The 16,909-nt window shown below is 38.9% G+C and overlaps 2 protein-coding genes across 2 annotated transcripts; both read left to right on the forward strand.

Moving 5' to 3' along the window:
• Positions 1 to 1,505: 1,505 nt before the first annotated feature.
• Positions 1,506 to 4,607, forward strand: LOC306873004 (claudin-4-like). Its single transcript, XM_079421993.1, has 2 exons — positions 1,506 to 1,550; positions 2,889 to 4,607. The coding sequence occupies exon 2, from the start codon at positions 2,919 to 2,921 to the stop codon at positions 3,570 to 3,572; it is 654 nt and encodes a 217-aa protein (XP_079278119.1). The 5' UTR covers positions 1,506 to 1,550; positions 2,889 to 2,918; the 3' UTR covers positions 3,573 to 4,607.
• A 1,789-nt stretch (positions 4,608 to 6,396) lies between these two features.
• Positions 6,397 to 16,705, forward strand: LOC306873002 (mitochondrial dicarboxylate carrier-like). The gene is made up of 11 exons (XM_079421991.1): positions 6,397 to 6,813; positions 9,043 to 9,162; positions 9,917 to 10,031; positions 12,077 to 12,125; positions 12,205 to 12,246; positions 12,324 to 12,367; positions 12,442 to 12,512; positions 12,771 to 12,863; positions 14,850 to 14,927; positions 15,009 to 15,065; positions 15,163 to 16,705. Exons 1-11 carry the CDS (start codon positions 6,724 to 6,726, stop codon positions 15,262 to 15,264), a joined length of 861 nt encoding a protein of 286 aa, XP_079278117.1. The 5' UTR covers positions 6,397 to 6,723; the 3' UTR covers positions 15,265 to 16,705.
• The last annotated feature ends 204 nt before the right edge of the window (positions 16,706 to 16,909 follow it).

Here is a 16,909-nt window from a genome sequence, read left to right on the forward strand (position 1 = left end):
TAAATATTGATCATTATAATTTTTTATTTATATTTTTTTTATTTTTCAGCTCTACATGACCTGTCATTACTAATTACAATTAGCATTGACTTCTTGGAACTTACATAGTTATGTAACCGTTTAAAATGTAGTTATTAAATTGTGTTGTTTATTGTTTTTCTTAACTTCTTATCAAAAGAGCATTAAATAATACAGAAAATCTGAACTTGATCTGAACGAAAGAAAAATGCAATTCAGTCATTCATGTGCCAATACCAAATACAAGCCACTGGACAATACAGACTTATTTTGAATTTGAGAAATGAACTCTTCATTAAGTAACATCAAGTGATGTTTATAGTTATAAAGATACATTTACTACACTTTGCCATATATATGAATTTATATACAAAACATAGTTCAACTAGCTCTCTAACCTGCTTGTTCTTGGTCAGAAACTGCTCTATGGATGTTTTTAACATTTGTAGTTTTCTGTTAGTAGAAAATCTAAAGTGGACTATCAACAAAAAAAAGAAAAAGGGTGACTTAATATTAGAAAGTTTGCGGTGCTGGCGGGAGTGGAACATGCAATCGCAAAACAGGCATAATAGTCAAAAATTAATTTAGAAACAGTCCCGTGCAGGACCGTCCACTACCAGAAACAAAAAGCACAGTATATGATTAATTTCTCTGTATGGTTTTAAACTAGCTGTATTCTGTGAGAATCACATTAGGTTATTTCATTTACACTTATCTTTCGGTCTGTCTATGCAGTTTGTTTTTGTCATTAAAACTCTCTCTGTGTGTCTTTGTCTGTGTGAACCTGACACAGGAAGTGTGTGTACGGTTTAAAAAATGCATTGCACGTCCTGTTATTTCAGTTTCAATTTGAACTGAACTGTAAATTTATTTCTTACAGCTCAACAGTGTGTGTGTGTGTGTGTGTGTGTGTGTGAATCATCATTTAGAGATAAAGTGGACTAAATACAGTTTTATTTTCATCTAAGGGCCAACTAAACAAGCACAACAGCACTATAAGAAAATGAGGCAGGGTTATGGCAAATCAAAATGCCAGCAACAAACCGATTCAAATTGTTTGGGTTACAAGTGAATAGTGACAAATTGCCGGGAAAATAAATAGTATTGATAATCAGAAAAATGGCAAGTATCATGTGAATGTGATTGAAAAAGGACTTTTACAGTTAATTCTCACAATGATAATAGTCTTGAATGTGCTGAATAGTCTCTAATGACTCCATGCTGCCACCTACTGCTTTGGTGTGAACAGAAAAACATATTTGTGTCTTGCAATGTGGCTTTCTAATGAATATACAGTAGTGTATATAGTTGTGCTTGTATGTGCTTGCATGACTGTGGCGCTCTGTGTGTGTGTGGGCGTTTGCATAAGTGCATGCTGTATTTGTGCTGTGTGTGTGGACATAATTACGAGATGACATTGTCTGTAGCTCAGATGCTGATTCACTCCCACATGTGAGAACAAAGAGAGTGTTTCTACAAACACAGATGAGAGTCCAACAACAGCACAACACACACAGCGCTCCTCAGACTCTGTAAGTAACGTCGTCTTGCTCTGAATTGTTTTTGTAGTTAAGTTGCTGTCAGTTTTAGTAAGTTCAGGTTTAGTGAGTTCAATAAGTATTTTGTTTTTTAAAAGGTGAAGAGATTTTGGTACCATTTCATAATAAGGTTTCATTTGTTAATATTAGTTATTGTTAACAATTTAAAACATTTCGAAAGCATGTATTAATCTTAGTTCATGGAAATATCATTATTTACTAATACATTATTAAAATCAGTAGTTATATCTGTTAATATTATTTAATAACACGTAACATGAATTAATGATTTTTTCTTATCAAGATTAATAAACATTGTAAGAAATGCATTACTGTTAGTTAATACAGTAGCTACTGTTAACTTATGAAAGCTTTAGTGTTACTGATCAATAGTAGTTTCTCTACTTAAAGAGTTTCTTACTTAACCGTCAGAGTGAAATTCATAATGAGCAAATTCTGCATTAATGTGGTTATGATGTTTGTTATTAATAGAAATAATCACTTTAGTTTATTATTTAGAAATTATTCATGCATAATTCTGATTCTATTTGTGACCGTGGACCACAAAACCAGTCATAAGAGTCTTTATATATATATATATATATATATATATATATATATATATATAATATACAATATAATTTTTATGTTTGTTTTTTACTGATGTATGGTTTGTTAGGATAGGACAATATGCCAAGATACAACTATTTGAAAATCTGGAATCTGAGGCTGCAAATAAAATAAAAAATACATAAATAATTGAGAAAATTGCCTTTAAAGTTGTCCAAATTAAGTCCTTAGCAACACATTTTACTAATCAAAAATTAAGTTTTGATATATTTATGGTAGGGAATTTACAAAATATCTTCATGGAACATGAACTGTACTTAATATCCTAATGATTTCTGCTATAAAAACAAAAAAATATAATTTTGACTCATGTGCTGTTGACTATTGCTACAAATATACCAGTGTGACTTACGACCAGGGTCACATTTATAAAAAAAAAGATTATATTTTAGTAAATCAAAATATTTACAACAGGAGCGATGTCAAATTATTTTATCGTTATCATTTTATTAAAGCAGTTGATAAGTAAAATTAAGCTTATAATTTAGTTTTGAAGTATTTATTAATTTCTTTGTAGATCATTATATATAAATATGTGCATTATATAAATTTTAAAAGTAAAATATGTCAAATGTTTCTGAAATGGCACTGTGGACAGAATCATTGTATTTTTTATTTAATTATTTATTTAGCTATTTTATTTTATTTTAAGGGAGGATCAAGCTATTTTCTAAACCTTACTAAAAAAACTGTCTTTTTCAGAGTGAATCAGTCATCTGTTGACGATCAGTCATGGCAAACACGGGTCTTCAGGTGATGGGGTTGGTCCTGGGCGTGGCAGGCTGGGCGTTCGGGATCCTGGTCTGCGCCGCCCCCTGGTGGCGAGTGTCGGCGTTCGTGGGGGACGAGCTGGTGGTGTCGCAGGTGCTGTGGGAGGGGCTGTGGATGACGTGTCTGTCGCAGTGGGGCCGTCTGCAGTGTAAAGTCTACGACTCCGGCCTCGCCCTCTCAGGCTCCGCCCAGATGTGCCGCACCCTGTGCGTGTTGTCGCTGCTCCTGTGTCTGCTGGCGCTGCCGCTCAGCGTGACCGGGCTCAAGTGCACCCGCTGCCTGGGCGACGCACACGAGACCAAAGCCCGGCTGGTGCAGGTCGGCGCGGCGCTCTTCGTCGCCGCTGCGTTTTTCTTCCTTTTGCCAGTGTGTTGGACGGCATACGTCGTAATACACGATTTCTATGACCCGAACGTCGCTGCTCCACTTAAACGCGAACTGGGACCGGCGCTCTACCTGGGATGGGGCGTGACTGTGCTGATACTGGTGGGCGGGGCTTTGCTGTATTTAGGCTCCACCTCCCCTGGAGTTCCAGCCATGCCTGTTTTTGGAAGAGGCGCCAAAAGAAACCCTCCGTCCACAGCAGAGAGCAAACCGGAGAAGGCCTTTGTGTAAGAGGGCGTAAAAGAGCCTTGATAAACTGTGTCCTAGTGCTCACCCAGAAGCCTTAATCTGCAAAAATACAGGAATATTATAATTTATTATATCAATCAAAAACTGTACGCTGTTATTTTATTTTTTATGGTTTTCCCTGTGGAACGCAAAAGGAGAATTTTTGCATAAACTTTTTTGCATATTTTTATTATTAATTTGATTTTAATTGGCTTTTTATTATCCATTCTCGTGGACATTTTTTTGCCTTGCTGAGAGAAAAAAAATGGCTAAAACCAATCTAAACTGGTTGGCTGGTTATAGCTGGTCAGCAGGCTGGTTTTAGAGGGGTTTTGGCCACTTGTTTAGCTTGTCAGGCTGGTCTTAGCTGGTCTGGGGTGCGCAGCTATGGTCGCAGGTTCCATTGTTACCAATAGAGTTCAAGGGAACGAACAATCATAGTTAGCTCACAAAGCTTTTGGGAATGCACAAGCTTTTTGGAAATGCTACTTCCAGCTTAAACCAGCTAACCAGCTTAGGCTGGTTTTAGCAGGGGTTTTTTCAGCATGTTCATCATAAACATAGATTAGGCCTACAGCTTATTCACAACACACAGAAACATTTATCAGTGATGTTATGATACTCTTGTTCTTGGAACTTGACAGTTTTCCTTCATGTGGAAAAGAGCTGCCTGAAGCTTTTTCAGAATTTCTGCTTTTGTGTGCTAGAATGAAACATTAGTTTAGAACATCATTAGAACAATCCTTTTTACTTTAAGAACGTCCGATTGCATTAAGAAATCAGAATCTGTCATTCATTCATACACTGAATATGAATACATTTCCAAGCCTTATTTTGATTTCTGAAGGATATTTTACATGCTATATGAAGGTCAGCAATTAGGTTACTCTGATGTTGTTGTTGTCTCATAGCCTCACATATTGTGTTTATGTCTTTTTTCAGTGCTCAGCATAATTAATGATTGTCTCATTTGATTTATTTATTGACGTGTTAATGTGTATTATTTGTCTAATAAACCTAATAGAATAATGTAGGTTGAAGGCATGTCGATGTGTGTTGCCTGGACATGCATTGCATGCGTGTGTTAACGCGTTGGCAGGAATCGCACGACACAATAGCAGAATGCAGGACAGGGACAGTAAACAGAGCGTCCACTGTTGCTCTGATTATGTCACTATACTGGAGGACGTGTGGAATAACTCCTCCAGAAGCCCTGCCATCAGAGGAGGAGGAATTCATCAGCATCAATACTGCAGAGACATGTGACCCCTGCAGAGAGAGCGGCATGTTTGCTGACTCTAAACTGGGTTCTCTGGTAACCCCTGATGGTTTAAGGAGAGGGGGGATTCAGCCACAGTACATTGTGTATTACTACAACTGTCCATGAGAAGGCAGTCAAACCCAAGCCTCCAAGATCACACACTCTCAAAAACAAAGGTACTTTACTGGGATTGATGGTTCCATGAAGAACCGTTAACATTTATGGAAACTGTCCATTCCACAAAAGTCTATTTATAGTAGGGAAAAAAAAAAAGTTCTGTATGAAAAGAACTTGACACATTCTTTGGTGAAGCAAAATGTTTCTTCTATGGTTTTGATAAGAGTGAAGATACCTCAACATAACAGCTTCAGTTTTTTTTTTTTCATTCAACATTTCTTCTACAACACTCGCACACAAGACCCATCAGTTAAATATTACGGATAATTATTAATTATTGACTAGTTTATGGATATCTGACCTTCAGTAGCAGTTCTGTGGATGGTTTCATCATATGCAATATATAATAATAGAAGCTTTTGCTGCTGCTGTTTGTTTTCATTGTTAGGGTAGAGTGAGGAAAAGTTCCCCCAGTACTGTTTTTCCCAAAATAATCTCAAGATGAAGTCAAGATCAGGTAATGGGCAATTACTGTAGTTATTCTGTTCTGGACATCAAATCCTTTGTTTTTCCATCAAATGTATTCGAACTAGTTGTTTGAATCAAAATATTTGGATTTTATATATTAAAATGGCCTCAGATTAGCATCAGGTAGCTAGTTAGCTAGCCAATTAGCATCAGATAACTTTTAAGGCTATTATAATTTTGGGCATGGGGGCGTTTTGCCCAATAGGCGGGATAATACGCCCCCTTGACACAAATTGTATTTTTGTTAAAAAATTAATAACATGGAAACTGAATATTTTTCATACTTGGTTTATAATTTCTGAACACATTTAAGCTTTGTTTTACACTCCACACTTCTACGTATTATTTGACCTCTCTTTTAAAAACAATAGTGTAAAGCATCAATAGCCTACAGATTACTGACAATATCAAGATGTACAGGCTACTTTGAAATTGAAGAGACAGAGTGACAGACCAACAAATAGCCTATATTATTTAGATATTATTGACCCTAGACCACAAAACCAGTCATAACTAGCACGGGTATATTTGTAGCAATAGCCAACAAAAAATATTATTATTATTATTATTTTTTTAATACCATGAAAACATATTGTAAATTTCCTACCGTAAATATATCAAAACTTAATTTTTGATATGCATTGCTAAGAACTTGGACAACTTTAAATGTGATTTTGTACTCCCTGATTTTGAAATAGTTGTATATCAGCCAAATATTATCCTAACAGACCATACATCAATGGAAAACTTATTTATTCCGCTTTCAGATGATAAATCTCTCTTTTTTCACAACAGTGTTGCAGCTCAGTTGTGTCAGTGCAGCTCTAGAAGTTGCGTGAGAATGAGGAAGAGTTTGGTCTTAAAGAGACAGTGCACTGATTCAGCCTCTCTGTCCAGCATCAGAGGCTGCTGTCTCTTTAAGAATCCAGAGCTAGCTCTCAATGAACGCTGAGCAGTCAGATGCAAGTTTCTCTCTTTTTGAGTGTATTGTAAAGCGTGTGTGTCAATAGGAGGTGGATCTGGTGCACCGGGAGGCCGTTCCAGATTCCGCGCGAGCAATTGGCTGCTCGTGAACTTTGTTTGTCCGCGCGCCCCGGTCACGCAAGCCACGCACTCGGGATGTCTCGTGCTCATCAGGATCACCGGTGCGCTCGCGGCCTCGCGGAAGATTAGCGAGATCATCCACACACTCGGTCCGCAGCTCAAACTAGAACCAGAGAAAGAGAGAAACTAACGGTAACCGGAGAGATGGCGGAGAAGCGGATGTCGCGCTGGTACTTCGGGGGGATCGCGTCGTGCGGAGCCGCCTGCTGCACGCACCCGCTGGACCTGCTCAAGGTGAGACGCTGACCGGCCTCTTCTTCATCCTCCTGACCCCAGAGCACATGACATGACTAGTGTTTGGCTCTGAGTGAGCAGAATGAAGAAAAGGAGTTTCTCATTTGGACAGTACATAGTTAAACATGCTATATATTGCTCTTTAGATAACTGATTGCTCTCAATAACTCAAAGTGAGAGAGCAGTATATCGGTCAGGCCGATAATATTTGTCCAGTTTAACACACAGTTAATAGATTGTCCATTTCAAAACCTACTGAACCTATACAATGCTTTGCATAAAATAAATTGGATAATATTATTAAGAATATCAACATAATAGTCTTTGAAATACATTCCTAAATCTACCGATAGCCATGTCAAAATTACGAATATTTGATGTCTGATAAATCAGAGAAGTAGTTTGTCCATTCACTGACAGTCTTGTCAAATTATAATGAATATTTTATGTCCAGTACATTTTTTTTATGCCAACAATCATTAGGATATTAAATAAAGATCATGTTCCATGAAAATATATTGTAAGTTTCCTACCGTAAATATAATGTTTGATTAGTAATATGCATTGCTAAGAACTAAATTTGGACAACTTTAAAAGCGATTTGCTCAATATATTGATCTGCTTTGGGGTCTCATGTGATGTCCCATATAATGAGACCACATGAATGAGTGCGTAATCACATTATAACAGGACAGAGGTCAGTTCCTGAAGTCCTTAAAGGACACTACAGTCAGAACTTTGTTCTAGTCCACAGAAACAAATACAAGCATTTGGTCTTATAATAGAGCTGGACGAGTCTTAATTGTTTTCCAGAGCTATAATTAAGTGTTTCAGCGGCATGCTCTAAATGAAAGGCTGTAAATGTTCTGTATGTGCTGCGTTTGTATTAAAGGCCAGTGGTATTTTAGGATCAGCTCGTTCTTAATGGGACAGGAAGAGTACAGTTCACTATCAGGCCGTAACATCAAAGTACGTGTGAATGTGAGAGAGCTGGCAGTCCCTGCATGCCTCTGTCCAGATTCCTCATGAGTTACAGACGTGTGTGATCAGCACATCTGCCATCTGTGTGTGTGTGTGTGTCCAGTTGAGTCCGGTTGGGTGGACTTTGATTGTCTTGTGTCTCACTTTGTCCTTCAGTTTACCTCCGCTCTTAAGAGCGTAGTTGTACTTTGGTTTTCCCCCAAAAGTTTCACAATGAACAGGTATCATCTGGCCTGCGAATGAGACACGAATGAATGAATTCAAAGAATGAGAGTCAGTTCTCTGATAGCTGAGGGACGTTTGTCTCCTTTGCTTTCTCTGGTCTTAAATCGTCTGAGTGCTCTCTTGTTTATCTGTGATAACGACCTGGATTATCTCAGATTTGTCTGCTCTCCACTAAACCAAACCAAAAGCTACAGATAAGCGCCATAAAACCACACACACACTGACCGAAGCCAAAAACACTTCTGAGATCTTCGTGTGTGCTTAAAACATTAATACAAACGTACATCTGCATGTGTAAATGATCTTGAGATTGACTGTTGAGTTAAATAATTACAGTCTTTCAATAGAAAGACGTGACGTTATTGTTGGCCTGAATTGTTGGCATTCTGGTGAGAGCAACCGTTGACCTTTGTTCAAACATCCCACAGAGCAGTTGTGTGTGTGTGTGTGTGTGTGTGTGTGTGTGTGTGTGTGAGTTTTGGTTACAACCTGTTGCATGTTGCAACAGGTACTTTATGCTCAAGTGAGCATAGTATAATCAAATTGTACTTGCACTGGAGCTACTTTTATTTGTCCAGGATGCAGTAAACTGATTAAAAGTGACATTTATAATGTTACAAGCGATTTCAAATAAATGCTGTTCTTTTGGACTTTTCATTAAAGAATCCTAAAAACAAAATGTGTCACGGTTTCCACAAAAATATTCAGCAGCACAACTCTTTTCAACATTGATAATGATCAGACATGTTTCTTGAGCAGCAAATCAGCAGATTAGAGTGATTTCTGAAGGATCATGTGACACTGACTTTGATCACAGGAGTAAATTACATTTGACAATATACTCACATAGGAAATGGTTCTTTTAAATTGTAAGAATATTTCACATTATTATTGTTTTTACTGTATATTTGATTAAATAAATGCACCCTTTGTGAGCAAAAGAGACATAAAAAACAATTCACCGACTGCAAACTTTTGAACGTTTGTTGTAAATATTAGTTTTATTGCTGATGATTCTTACAGGTGCACCTGCAGACGCAGCAGGAGGTGAAGATGAGGATGGTTGGCATGGCGATGCACGTAGTGAAGAACGACGGCGTGCTGGCGCTCTATAACGGCCTCAGCGCTTCCCTCTGCAGACAGGTCAGATCCTGACCCCAGATCAGATTTACACACCCAGCAGCGGCTCTGGAAAGATCTGAAAAAACGTCTGTAAAACTGGAGATGCAACTCATTTTAATGACACAGTTTATGAAATAAGTCACTTTCCCACATACAGTACAATGCCTTGAATTGAGTCAGTCAGGTCATGTGATCGGGATCTGCTGTTTGAGCATGTCAGACACTGATGGACACAGAGTTTGAGTCCTGATTGAAGAAGTGCACACAGATCCATCCACATTGTCTGTTTGGTTAACTTAAACTAACAGTGTTTTGGAAACAAAAGCAGTCAAACTGCATGGAAACTGATCTCCAGAACTGATTAAATGCACTCATTCACCATGACAGTGCAGAATATCTTACCAGCATTATAGACTTCATTCCTTCAAATAAACAACTTTCAGTATTTTATGAGAGGAAACTAGGTGGACATATTCCCCAAATAAATTGTCAACATTTAAAGTAATAATAATAATCTAATGTATTTCAAATGCAGCTGATTAAAGGTCTTGTCTAGAAAATGAATGGCATTTGGTTTTGTGTAACAACACAAATATATGAAACCCAGAAGCGGTGATGCATTTGATAGAAACCTTAATTAAGCAGTTTGCCACATTTCTTTTATGAAAGTGGATATTGTGACATAAAGTGTTGCCTTACACACGTGTTTAACAGTGAAGCTGATGAAATACACATGTAATGCTGATGACTCTGTCTCTGTCTGTCTCTCTCGTAGATGTCGTATTCTCTCACCAGGTTTGCCATCTATGAGACGGTCAGAGACATGATGGGCAGCGGCGGTCAGGGACCCATGCCCTTCTATCAGAAAGTCCTGCTGGGCGCGTTTGGAGGTAAAAACACACCACTACAAAGCAGGGAATCACAACTTATACACATCGTGCAGTACGCAATGCAACGGTATCATAATTAGATTTACAGCATAATTCTGACGAGAAACTGCTTAAGCTTATTTAGACAACCTGCAATAACTGTACTTTTTTAATATATTTATATATTTTTACATAAGTGCTATTTTAGTATTGTTTATTTACTATTATAGTTTTAAATTTATTTTAGAATTTTTATATTTTCACTTTTCATTTTATTTTAGTTAATCTTTTAGCAATTTTGTTGTGTGTTTGTAGTATTTGTATTTATGTATGTATTAGGGCTGGGCGATAAATCGATTTTATCGATTAACTCGAATGTAAACGTTGATTTGTTTGAATGAAAATCGTTTTTCTCTTTAATATCCACCGATGCTCCCCTCTGGGCTCCCGTAGTTCCGAATGGGCTCAGCCCCTCCGTGCATTTGCTATATTAGAGATACACAAACAACATGGCAGCGAGCAGGGAAGAACTCGTTCCCAAGAAAGGCACAGTGTCATCCGTAGTTTGGAATTGGTTCGGTTTTGCGGCGTCAGACGCAGAACAAACAACACCCCGGGTGCTGCAAAGTGTGTTTGAAGTCTGTTGATAGCAAAGGTAGCAGTACGACCAATCTACTGCAGCACCTCAAACAGAGGCATGCCGCCGAGATGTTGCACCCTACGAAATGAACAAGACTGACAAAAAACAACCTACAGTCTTACAAACATTTACAAACTGTATCCAGTATGATCAGAATGGGGCCCGGTGGAAAGCGATCACGGATGCAGTCGCAATATATATTGCAAAAGATATGGTGCCCATATATACTGTGGAAAAGCCAGGGTTTATTCACATGCTGAAAGTATGTGCTACCTAGCCGCAAATATTTTTCTGAAGTTGCCTTGCCTCAGCTATATAACAGTACACGCCAAAGGATCGCTAGGGAGCTGGAAGGAGTGTTGTTTTACTCCGCCACAACAGATCGAACGATGCAGCCCTACATGAGTTTAACGCTGCACTTCGTTAACAACGATTGGACTCTGCGAAGCATCTGCCTCCAAACAGCTCCCAGGGGCTAAAAGATGCTCTGAGCTCTTGGAACCTTTCCGAAGACCGACTCGTCTGTATGACTACAGACAGCGGCTCCAACATGATCAAAGCTCTGCAAGGCAATGAGTGGCCCAACCTCCAGTGCTTTGGACACAGATTGCACAATGCTATAGGTAAGAGTCTAATGGTTATGCATTCAAGTGGTATATATTTTCCCATTCGCAAAAAACACGTGAACAGCCTAATTAATGCATTATATCAAACCGATATATATATTTCCACAAAATTGGCATGAATAATCATAATGGTATACGTGTGTGTGCACATGCGTGTGTATGAGTGCGTGCATTAATATTATGCAGAAAGTGAAGAAAGACAAGTTTGTGAATGTAGGTCATGTTCCACAAAAATGTATTCTTTATTACAGAGCATGGTGTAAAGGACCCGCGGTTCGAACGTGCCATTGGGGTATGCAGAAAGGCTGTGTCTGCCTTTTCTTACAACTGGAAAAAAAGAAGAGACATGACTGAAGTACAGGCTGAGCTTGGTCTACCCACTCATCAGTTAGTAACGGAGTCCCCGACCAGATGGGGTTCACGCCAAAAAATGATAGAGAGGTTTCTCGAACAGGAGAAGGCCATAGTCCGTGTACTGGGTTCGGACAAGAAAAGTCATCATCTTGTGCCCACCTGGCAAGATCTTGATGTGTTGGAGTCCATAAATAAAGCTGGGAAACCACTCCAATACCGACGCACTTTCCGGGGAGTCTTATGTCAGCGATTCATACATTAAACCGGTGCTCCATCTGTTCAAAATCATCTCCTACAGCCAGAGGAGGAAGACACAAGAGCTTAAATCGAAAATCTGATTTTTTGTGAAAAAATCTGGGATTTTTTTTAGGCCACATCGCCCAGCCCTAGTATGTACATACTATATAGACATATTGCACTTTACTCACACATGTATTTCTCCACAGGCTTCACCGGCGGCTTCATCGGGACTCCAGCAGATATGGTTAACGTTCGGTGTGTATTTCAGGGTTTGTGTTTGTGTTTCTAGCTCATCTGGCCGAGTGTGAGCATTTCTTGTTGTTGATCTCCACAGGATGCAGAACGATATGAAACTTCCTGCAGAGCAGAGGAGAAAGTGAGTGCGTCTAGATCTAAAAACACTCCAGACGGTCATGACATGATTAAACTGAATCATCTCTGTCTCTCTTTCAGCTATAAACACGCGCTGGACGGACTCTTCAGGGTCTGGCGGGAAGGTAAAGACGTTCCTGGATCTCTTAAAATCATCTGGAAATGTTTGAATGTCTCTCTGAACATGTGTTTCTCTCAGAGGGAACCAGGAAGCTGTTCTCGGGAGCCACAATGGCGTCCAGCAGAGGAGCCCTGGTCACAGTCGGACAGGTGAGACAGCAATGCATGATGGGAATGACTGCAGTTCATAAAGTTTCTCAGTACATCAGATTAGACTTTTTTCTGATGATCAATGAACTATTCAGAATAAGTGTGTAAAATATAGAAAAAGCCCAGATGTTGTGTCAGGAACTGGTTTGAACTGAGAAATGAACCGTGAATGCGCTGTGAGCCGCTGTGGAGGAAGGGATCTGTCAGATGGCATGTTTATGATGATGAAATGATCCTGAGCGTGTCTCTCTGTGTCAGCTGGCGTGTTATGATCAGGCCAAGCAGCTGGTGTTGGGCACAGGACTCATGGGAGATAATATAATGACACACTTCCTGTCCAGCTTCATCGCTGTGAGTATCGAAGCCTCTGATTGGCCAGTCATTGGATATTCTTGATAACTGATATTTAATGGACAGTATTGGACATCTAGTTTTTATTGATTAGTTAAATACCTTTATTGTCTGTCTGTGTCTGTCTGTCTGTCTGTCTATCTGTCTCTCTATCTGTCTGTCTGTCTCTCTGTCTGTCTGTCTGTCTGTCTGTCTGTCTGTCTATCTGTCTCTCTATCTGTCTGTCTGTCTGTCTCTCTGTCTGTCTCTATCTATCTGTCTGTCTGTCTCTCTGTCTATCTGTCTGTCTGTCTCTCTATCTGTCTGTCTGTCTGTCTCTCTATCTATCTGTCTCTGTCTGTCTGTCTGTCTGTCTCTCTGTCTGTCTCTATCTGTCTGTCTGTCTCTTTGTCTGTCTGTCTCTCGGTCTATCTGTCTGTCTGTCTCTCTGTCTGTCTCTCTATCTGTCTGTCTGTCTGTCTGTCTCTCTATCTGTCTGTCTGTCTGTCTCTCTATCTGTCTGTCTGTCTGTCTCTCTATCTGTCTGTCTATCTGTCTGTCTGTCTCTCTATCTGTCTGTCTGTCTGTCTGTCTGTCTCTCTATCTGTCTGTCTCTCTGTCTGTCTCTCTATCTGTCTGTCTCTCTGTCTGTCTGTCTGTCTGTCTGTCTCTCTGTCTGTCTCTATCTGTCTGTCTGTCTCTCTGTCTCTATCTGTCTGTCTGTCTCTCTGTCTGTCTGTCTCTCGGTCTGTCTGTCTCTCTGTCTGTCTGTCTCTCGGTCTATCTGTCTGTCTGTCTGTCTGTCTCTGTCTGTCTCTCTGTCTGTCTCTCTATCTATCTGTCTCTCTCTGTCTGTCTGTCTGTCTGTCTCTCTATCTGTCTGTCTGTCTGTCTGTCTGTCTCTCGGTCTATCTGTCTGTCTGTCTCTCTGTCTGTCTGTCTGTCTCTCGGTCTATCTGCCTGTCTGTCTCTCTATCTGTCTGTCTGTCTGTCTCTCTATCTGTCTGTCTGTCTCTCTCTCTGTCTCTCTCTGTCTGTCTCTCTGTCTGTCTCTCTATCTGTCTCTCTGTCTGTCTGTCTGTCTCTCTCTCTCTCTCTCTATCTGTCTGTCTGTGTCTGTCTGTCTCTCTATCTGTCTGTCTGTCTGTCTGTCTGTCTGTCTATCTGTCTGTCTCTATCTGTGTCTCTGTCTGTCTGTCTCTGTCTCTCTCTTTATCTGTCTGTGTCTGTCTGTCTGTCTCTATCTGTCTGTCTGTCTCTATCTGTCTGTCTGTCTCTATCTGTCTGTCTGTCTCTATCTGTCTGTCTGTCTCTCTGTCTGTCTGTCTCTGTCTCTCTATCTGTCTGTCTCTGTCTCTCTATCTGTCTGTCTCTGTCTGTCTGTCTCTCTATCTGTCTCTATCTCTCTGTCTGTCTCTCTCTGTCTGTCTGTCTCTGTCTGTCTGTCTCTCTATCTGTCTCTATCTCTCTGTCTGTCTCTCTCTGTCTGTCTGTCTCTGTCTGTCTGTCTCTCTATCTGTCTCTATCTCTCTGTCTGTCTCTCTCTATCTGTCTGTCTGTCTGTCTCTCTGTCTCTCTGTCTGTCACTCTGTCTGTCTCTCTATCTACGTGTGTGTAAATGTAAAAAGATTTGTATGTACATGAGTATAGTAAATTTATATTTAAATATATTTATTAAATATTATTTTTAGCATTTTAATTTATTTATATATATTTACATTAAGTCATTGATAAATTAATTGATATAACTGATAAAGTAATCGATAAATCATTTTTATTTTTATAACATTTGTAAAAAAAAATATATTTTATACATATGATTTATTTATTTTACATAAATATGCTTAATACATTTGTGTAAATATATTTTATAATAATATTGTATAATAGTAATTATTTTTTCTAGTTTTATTTATATACATTAACTTTTTTGTTGTTTTGTCATGGATAAGTATATAACTTCAAATAAATAAATTAATATTTTAATGTCATGATTTCTCTCTTCAGGGAGGTTGTGCGACGTTCCTCTGCCAGCCGCTGGATGTAATAAAGACCAGGTTAATGAACTCTAAAGGAGAATACAGAGTGAGTTTCCTCTCTCTCTCTCTCTGGTCATTGTCTCATTATCTTTATTGCTCATTAATCAAATGTAATTTTGTATATTAGGGTGTGATTCACTGCCTGACTGAAACTGCCAAACTGGGACCACTGGCCTTCTACAAGGTACCAGATTTGCTTTATTTGGCTTCATTTATTCATTAAACGCAGATCAAACAATGATCCTTTTGAAAATGTTTCCCACCATCCAATCACGCGACAGGGTTTAGTTCCGGCCGGGATCCGCTTGATTCCTCACACGGTCCTGACCTTCGTCTTCCTGGAGCAGCTGAAGAAATACTTTGGCATCCTGGTGGTCAGCTGAACTTCGACCTCTTGACCGTTTCCCTTGAAGCTGCTCTCACTTCCACAATATTATTTCTGGAAAATCTCACATTACTCCATCAACCAAGTTCACAATGCAGCCAGACCGACATAACGAAAGATGATTCCTCACTCTCCGAGTGCCAACCCTTCATGACTCTCATCTGAGAGGAGATCGGGATCTTCTGAGAATAAACGACTCATCTCTTCTCTTATAGATCTTATCCTTTTTTTTTTAAACGCTGGTCTTTAATACTTCTTTAGCAACGTGATGAGACGTTTTAAAGGACGAGTTCGGTCATTATATCATCATTTACTCACCTGTATTTTGTTCTAAACCGGTAACATGTTCTTTATGCTGAACATCGGTTTTGTTTTCCTCTGAATAGTCACTCTTTTCCCATTTATTAAATAGTTTTGTAAGGGTGTGAGTAAAATTGACAGGATTTTCATTTTCGCTGAACCGTTCCTTTAAGACATAAGGTACACACAAACAAAATGGTCCATACTGCTTTAAGGCTTTTAAACGGTTACACTCAGTCTGTATGTATTGTGCTAAACCGTTTTAATGGAACAAATTATGTATTTTCGACTGTTTGCTGGGTTCAATTGACATAAGGATCAGGGGTCACAGAAAACCTATATGAGGGGACAGAATTAAACCAAGTTTTACTTTTATAACCAAATTATGGAGCATCACAGAAGAATAAAGCAAGAAACTGAAGGGGACCCAGTAGTGTATCTGCAATCTGCTTCTGTACTTGGTGCTATGCTTTCAGTTTTCATTATTTTTTTGTTCTTTTTGTAATGTTTCTGCTGGAAAACTTACCATTGGTACGGATCCTGCCTCTACTTTGACCGAAATATTGTTAGATCTACTGTAGTTTCTAAAATGTGCATGTATGTGTTGAGGTCATGGGGGCATTTAGTGAATAAGTTGCACAAATTGCTTGTAGTAATTCAGTTTTGTTGTCTGCGTCCAGAATATCTGGATTTATTCTAAGCAGAGCATATAATAACACAAAAATGATCTCAAATTTACTTTAAACTTAATATTTTAGATTAAGTTGGTAAATTACCATATTGGTATATGCTTAAAAACGGGCTGTTTTAATGATTTTATACTAAAAATGAAATTGAACACTGGAGAAGCCTTATCTATCGGTGTCCAGCAGAGGACGCTGTCCTGTAGTGAATTTGTGCGCATGCGTGAATGCGCAGATCCACTTGCGTGCATCGAGGGTTTGCAAACGAGTTTATGTGGGTACAAACAGTTTCTCTACAAATGTATTTTTAATTTAGGATTTGAAATGGAGGGTTGAACTGAGTGGCATTGAGCTGCTCTCTATCTTGAGAAAAATGCAAATATGCAAACTAATGCAATTTTGTCTCATAAGAACGATGTTTTGCCTAAAATGGATGGAAATAAAAGTACTAACACAAGAAAATCAGGTGGAATTATTTGTATATTTTTATCTTTGTATTCAGCTCATACATTTAGGCTATTCAAACAGAAATGTACATAGGTTTCCCTCCATTTGAACAATCCCAGATAGCACACGTACATCTGCAAGATTAGATCGCTTGATCTGGAAAGCATCTGCTGTCTACAAACATCCGAACAGACGTCTTTAAGATGTCAGTTT

The sequence above is a fragment of the Barbus barbus genome (assembly GCF_936440315.1).
Source record: "Barbus barbus genome assembly, chromosome: 7".
Taxonomy (NCBI): Eukaryota; Metazoa; Chordata; class Actinopteri; order Cypriniformes; family Cyprinidae; genus Barbus; species Barbus barbus.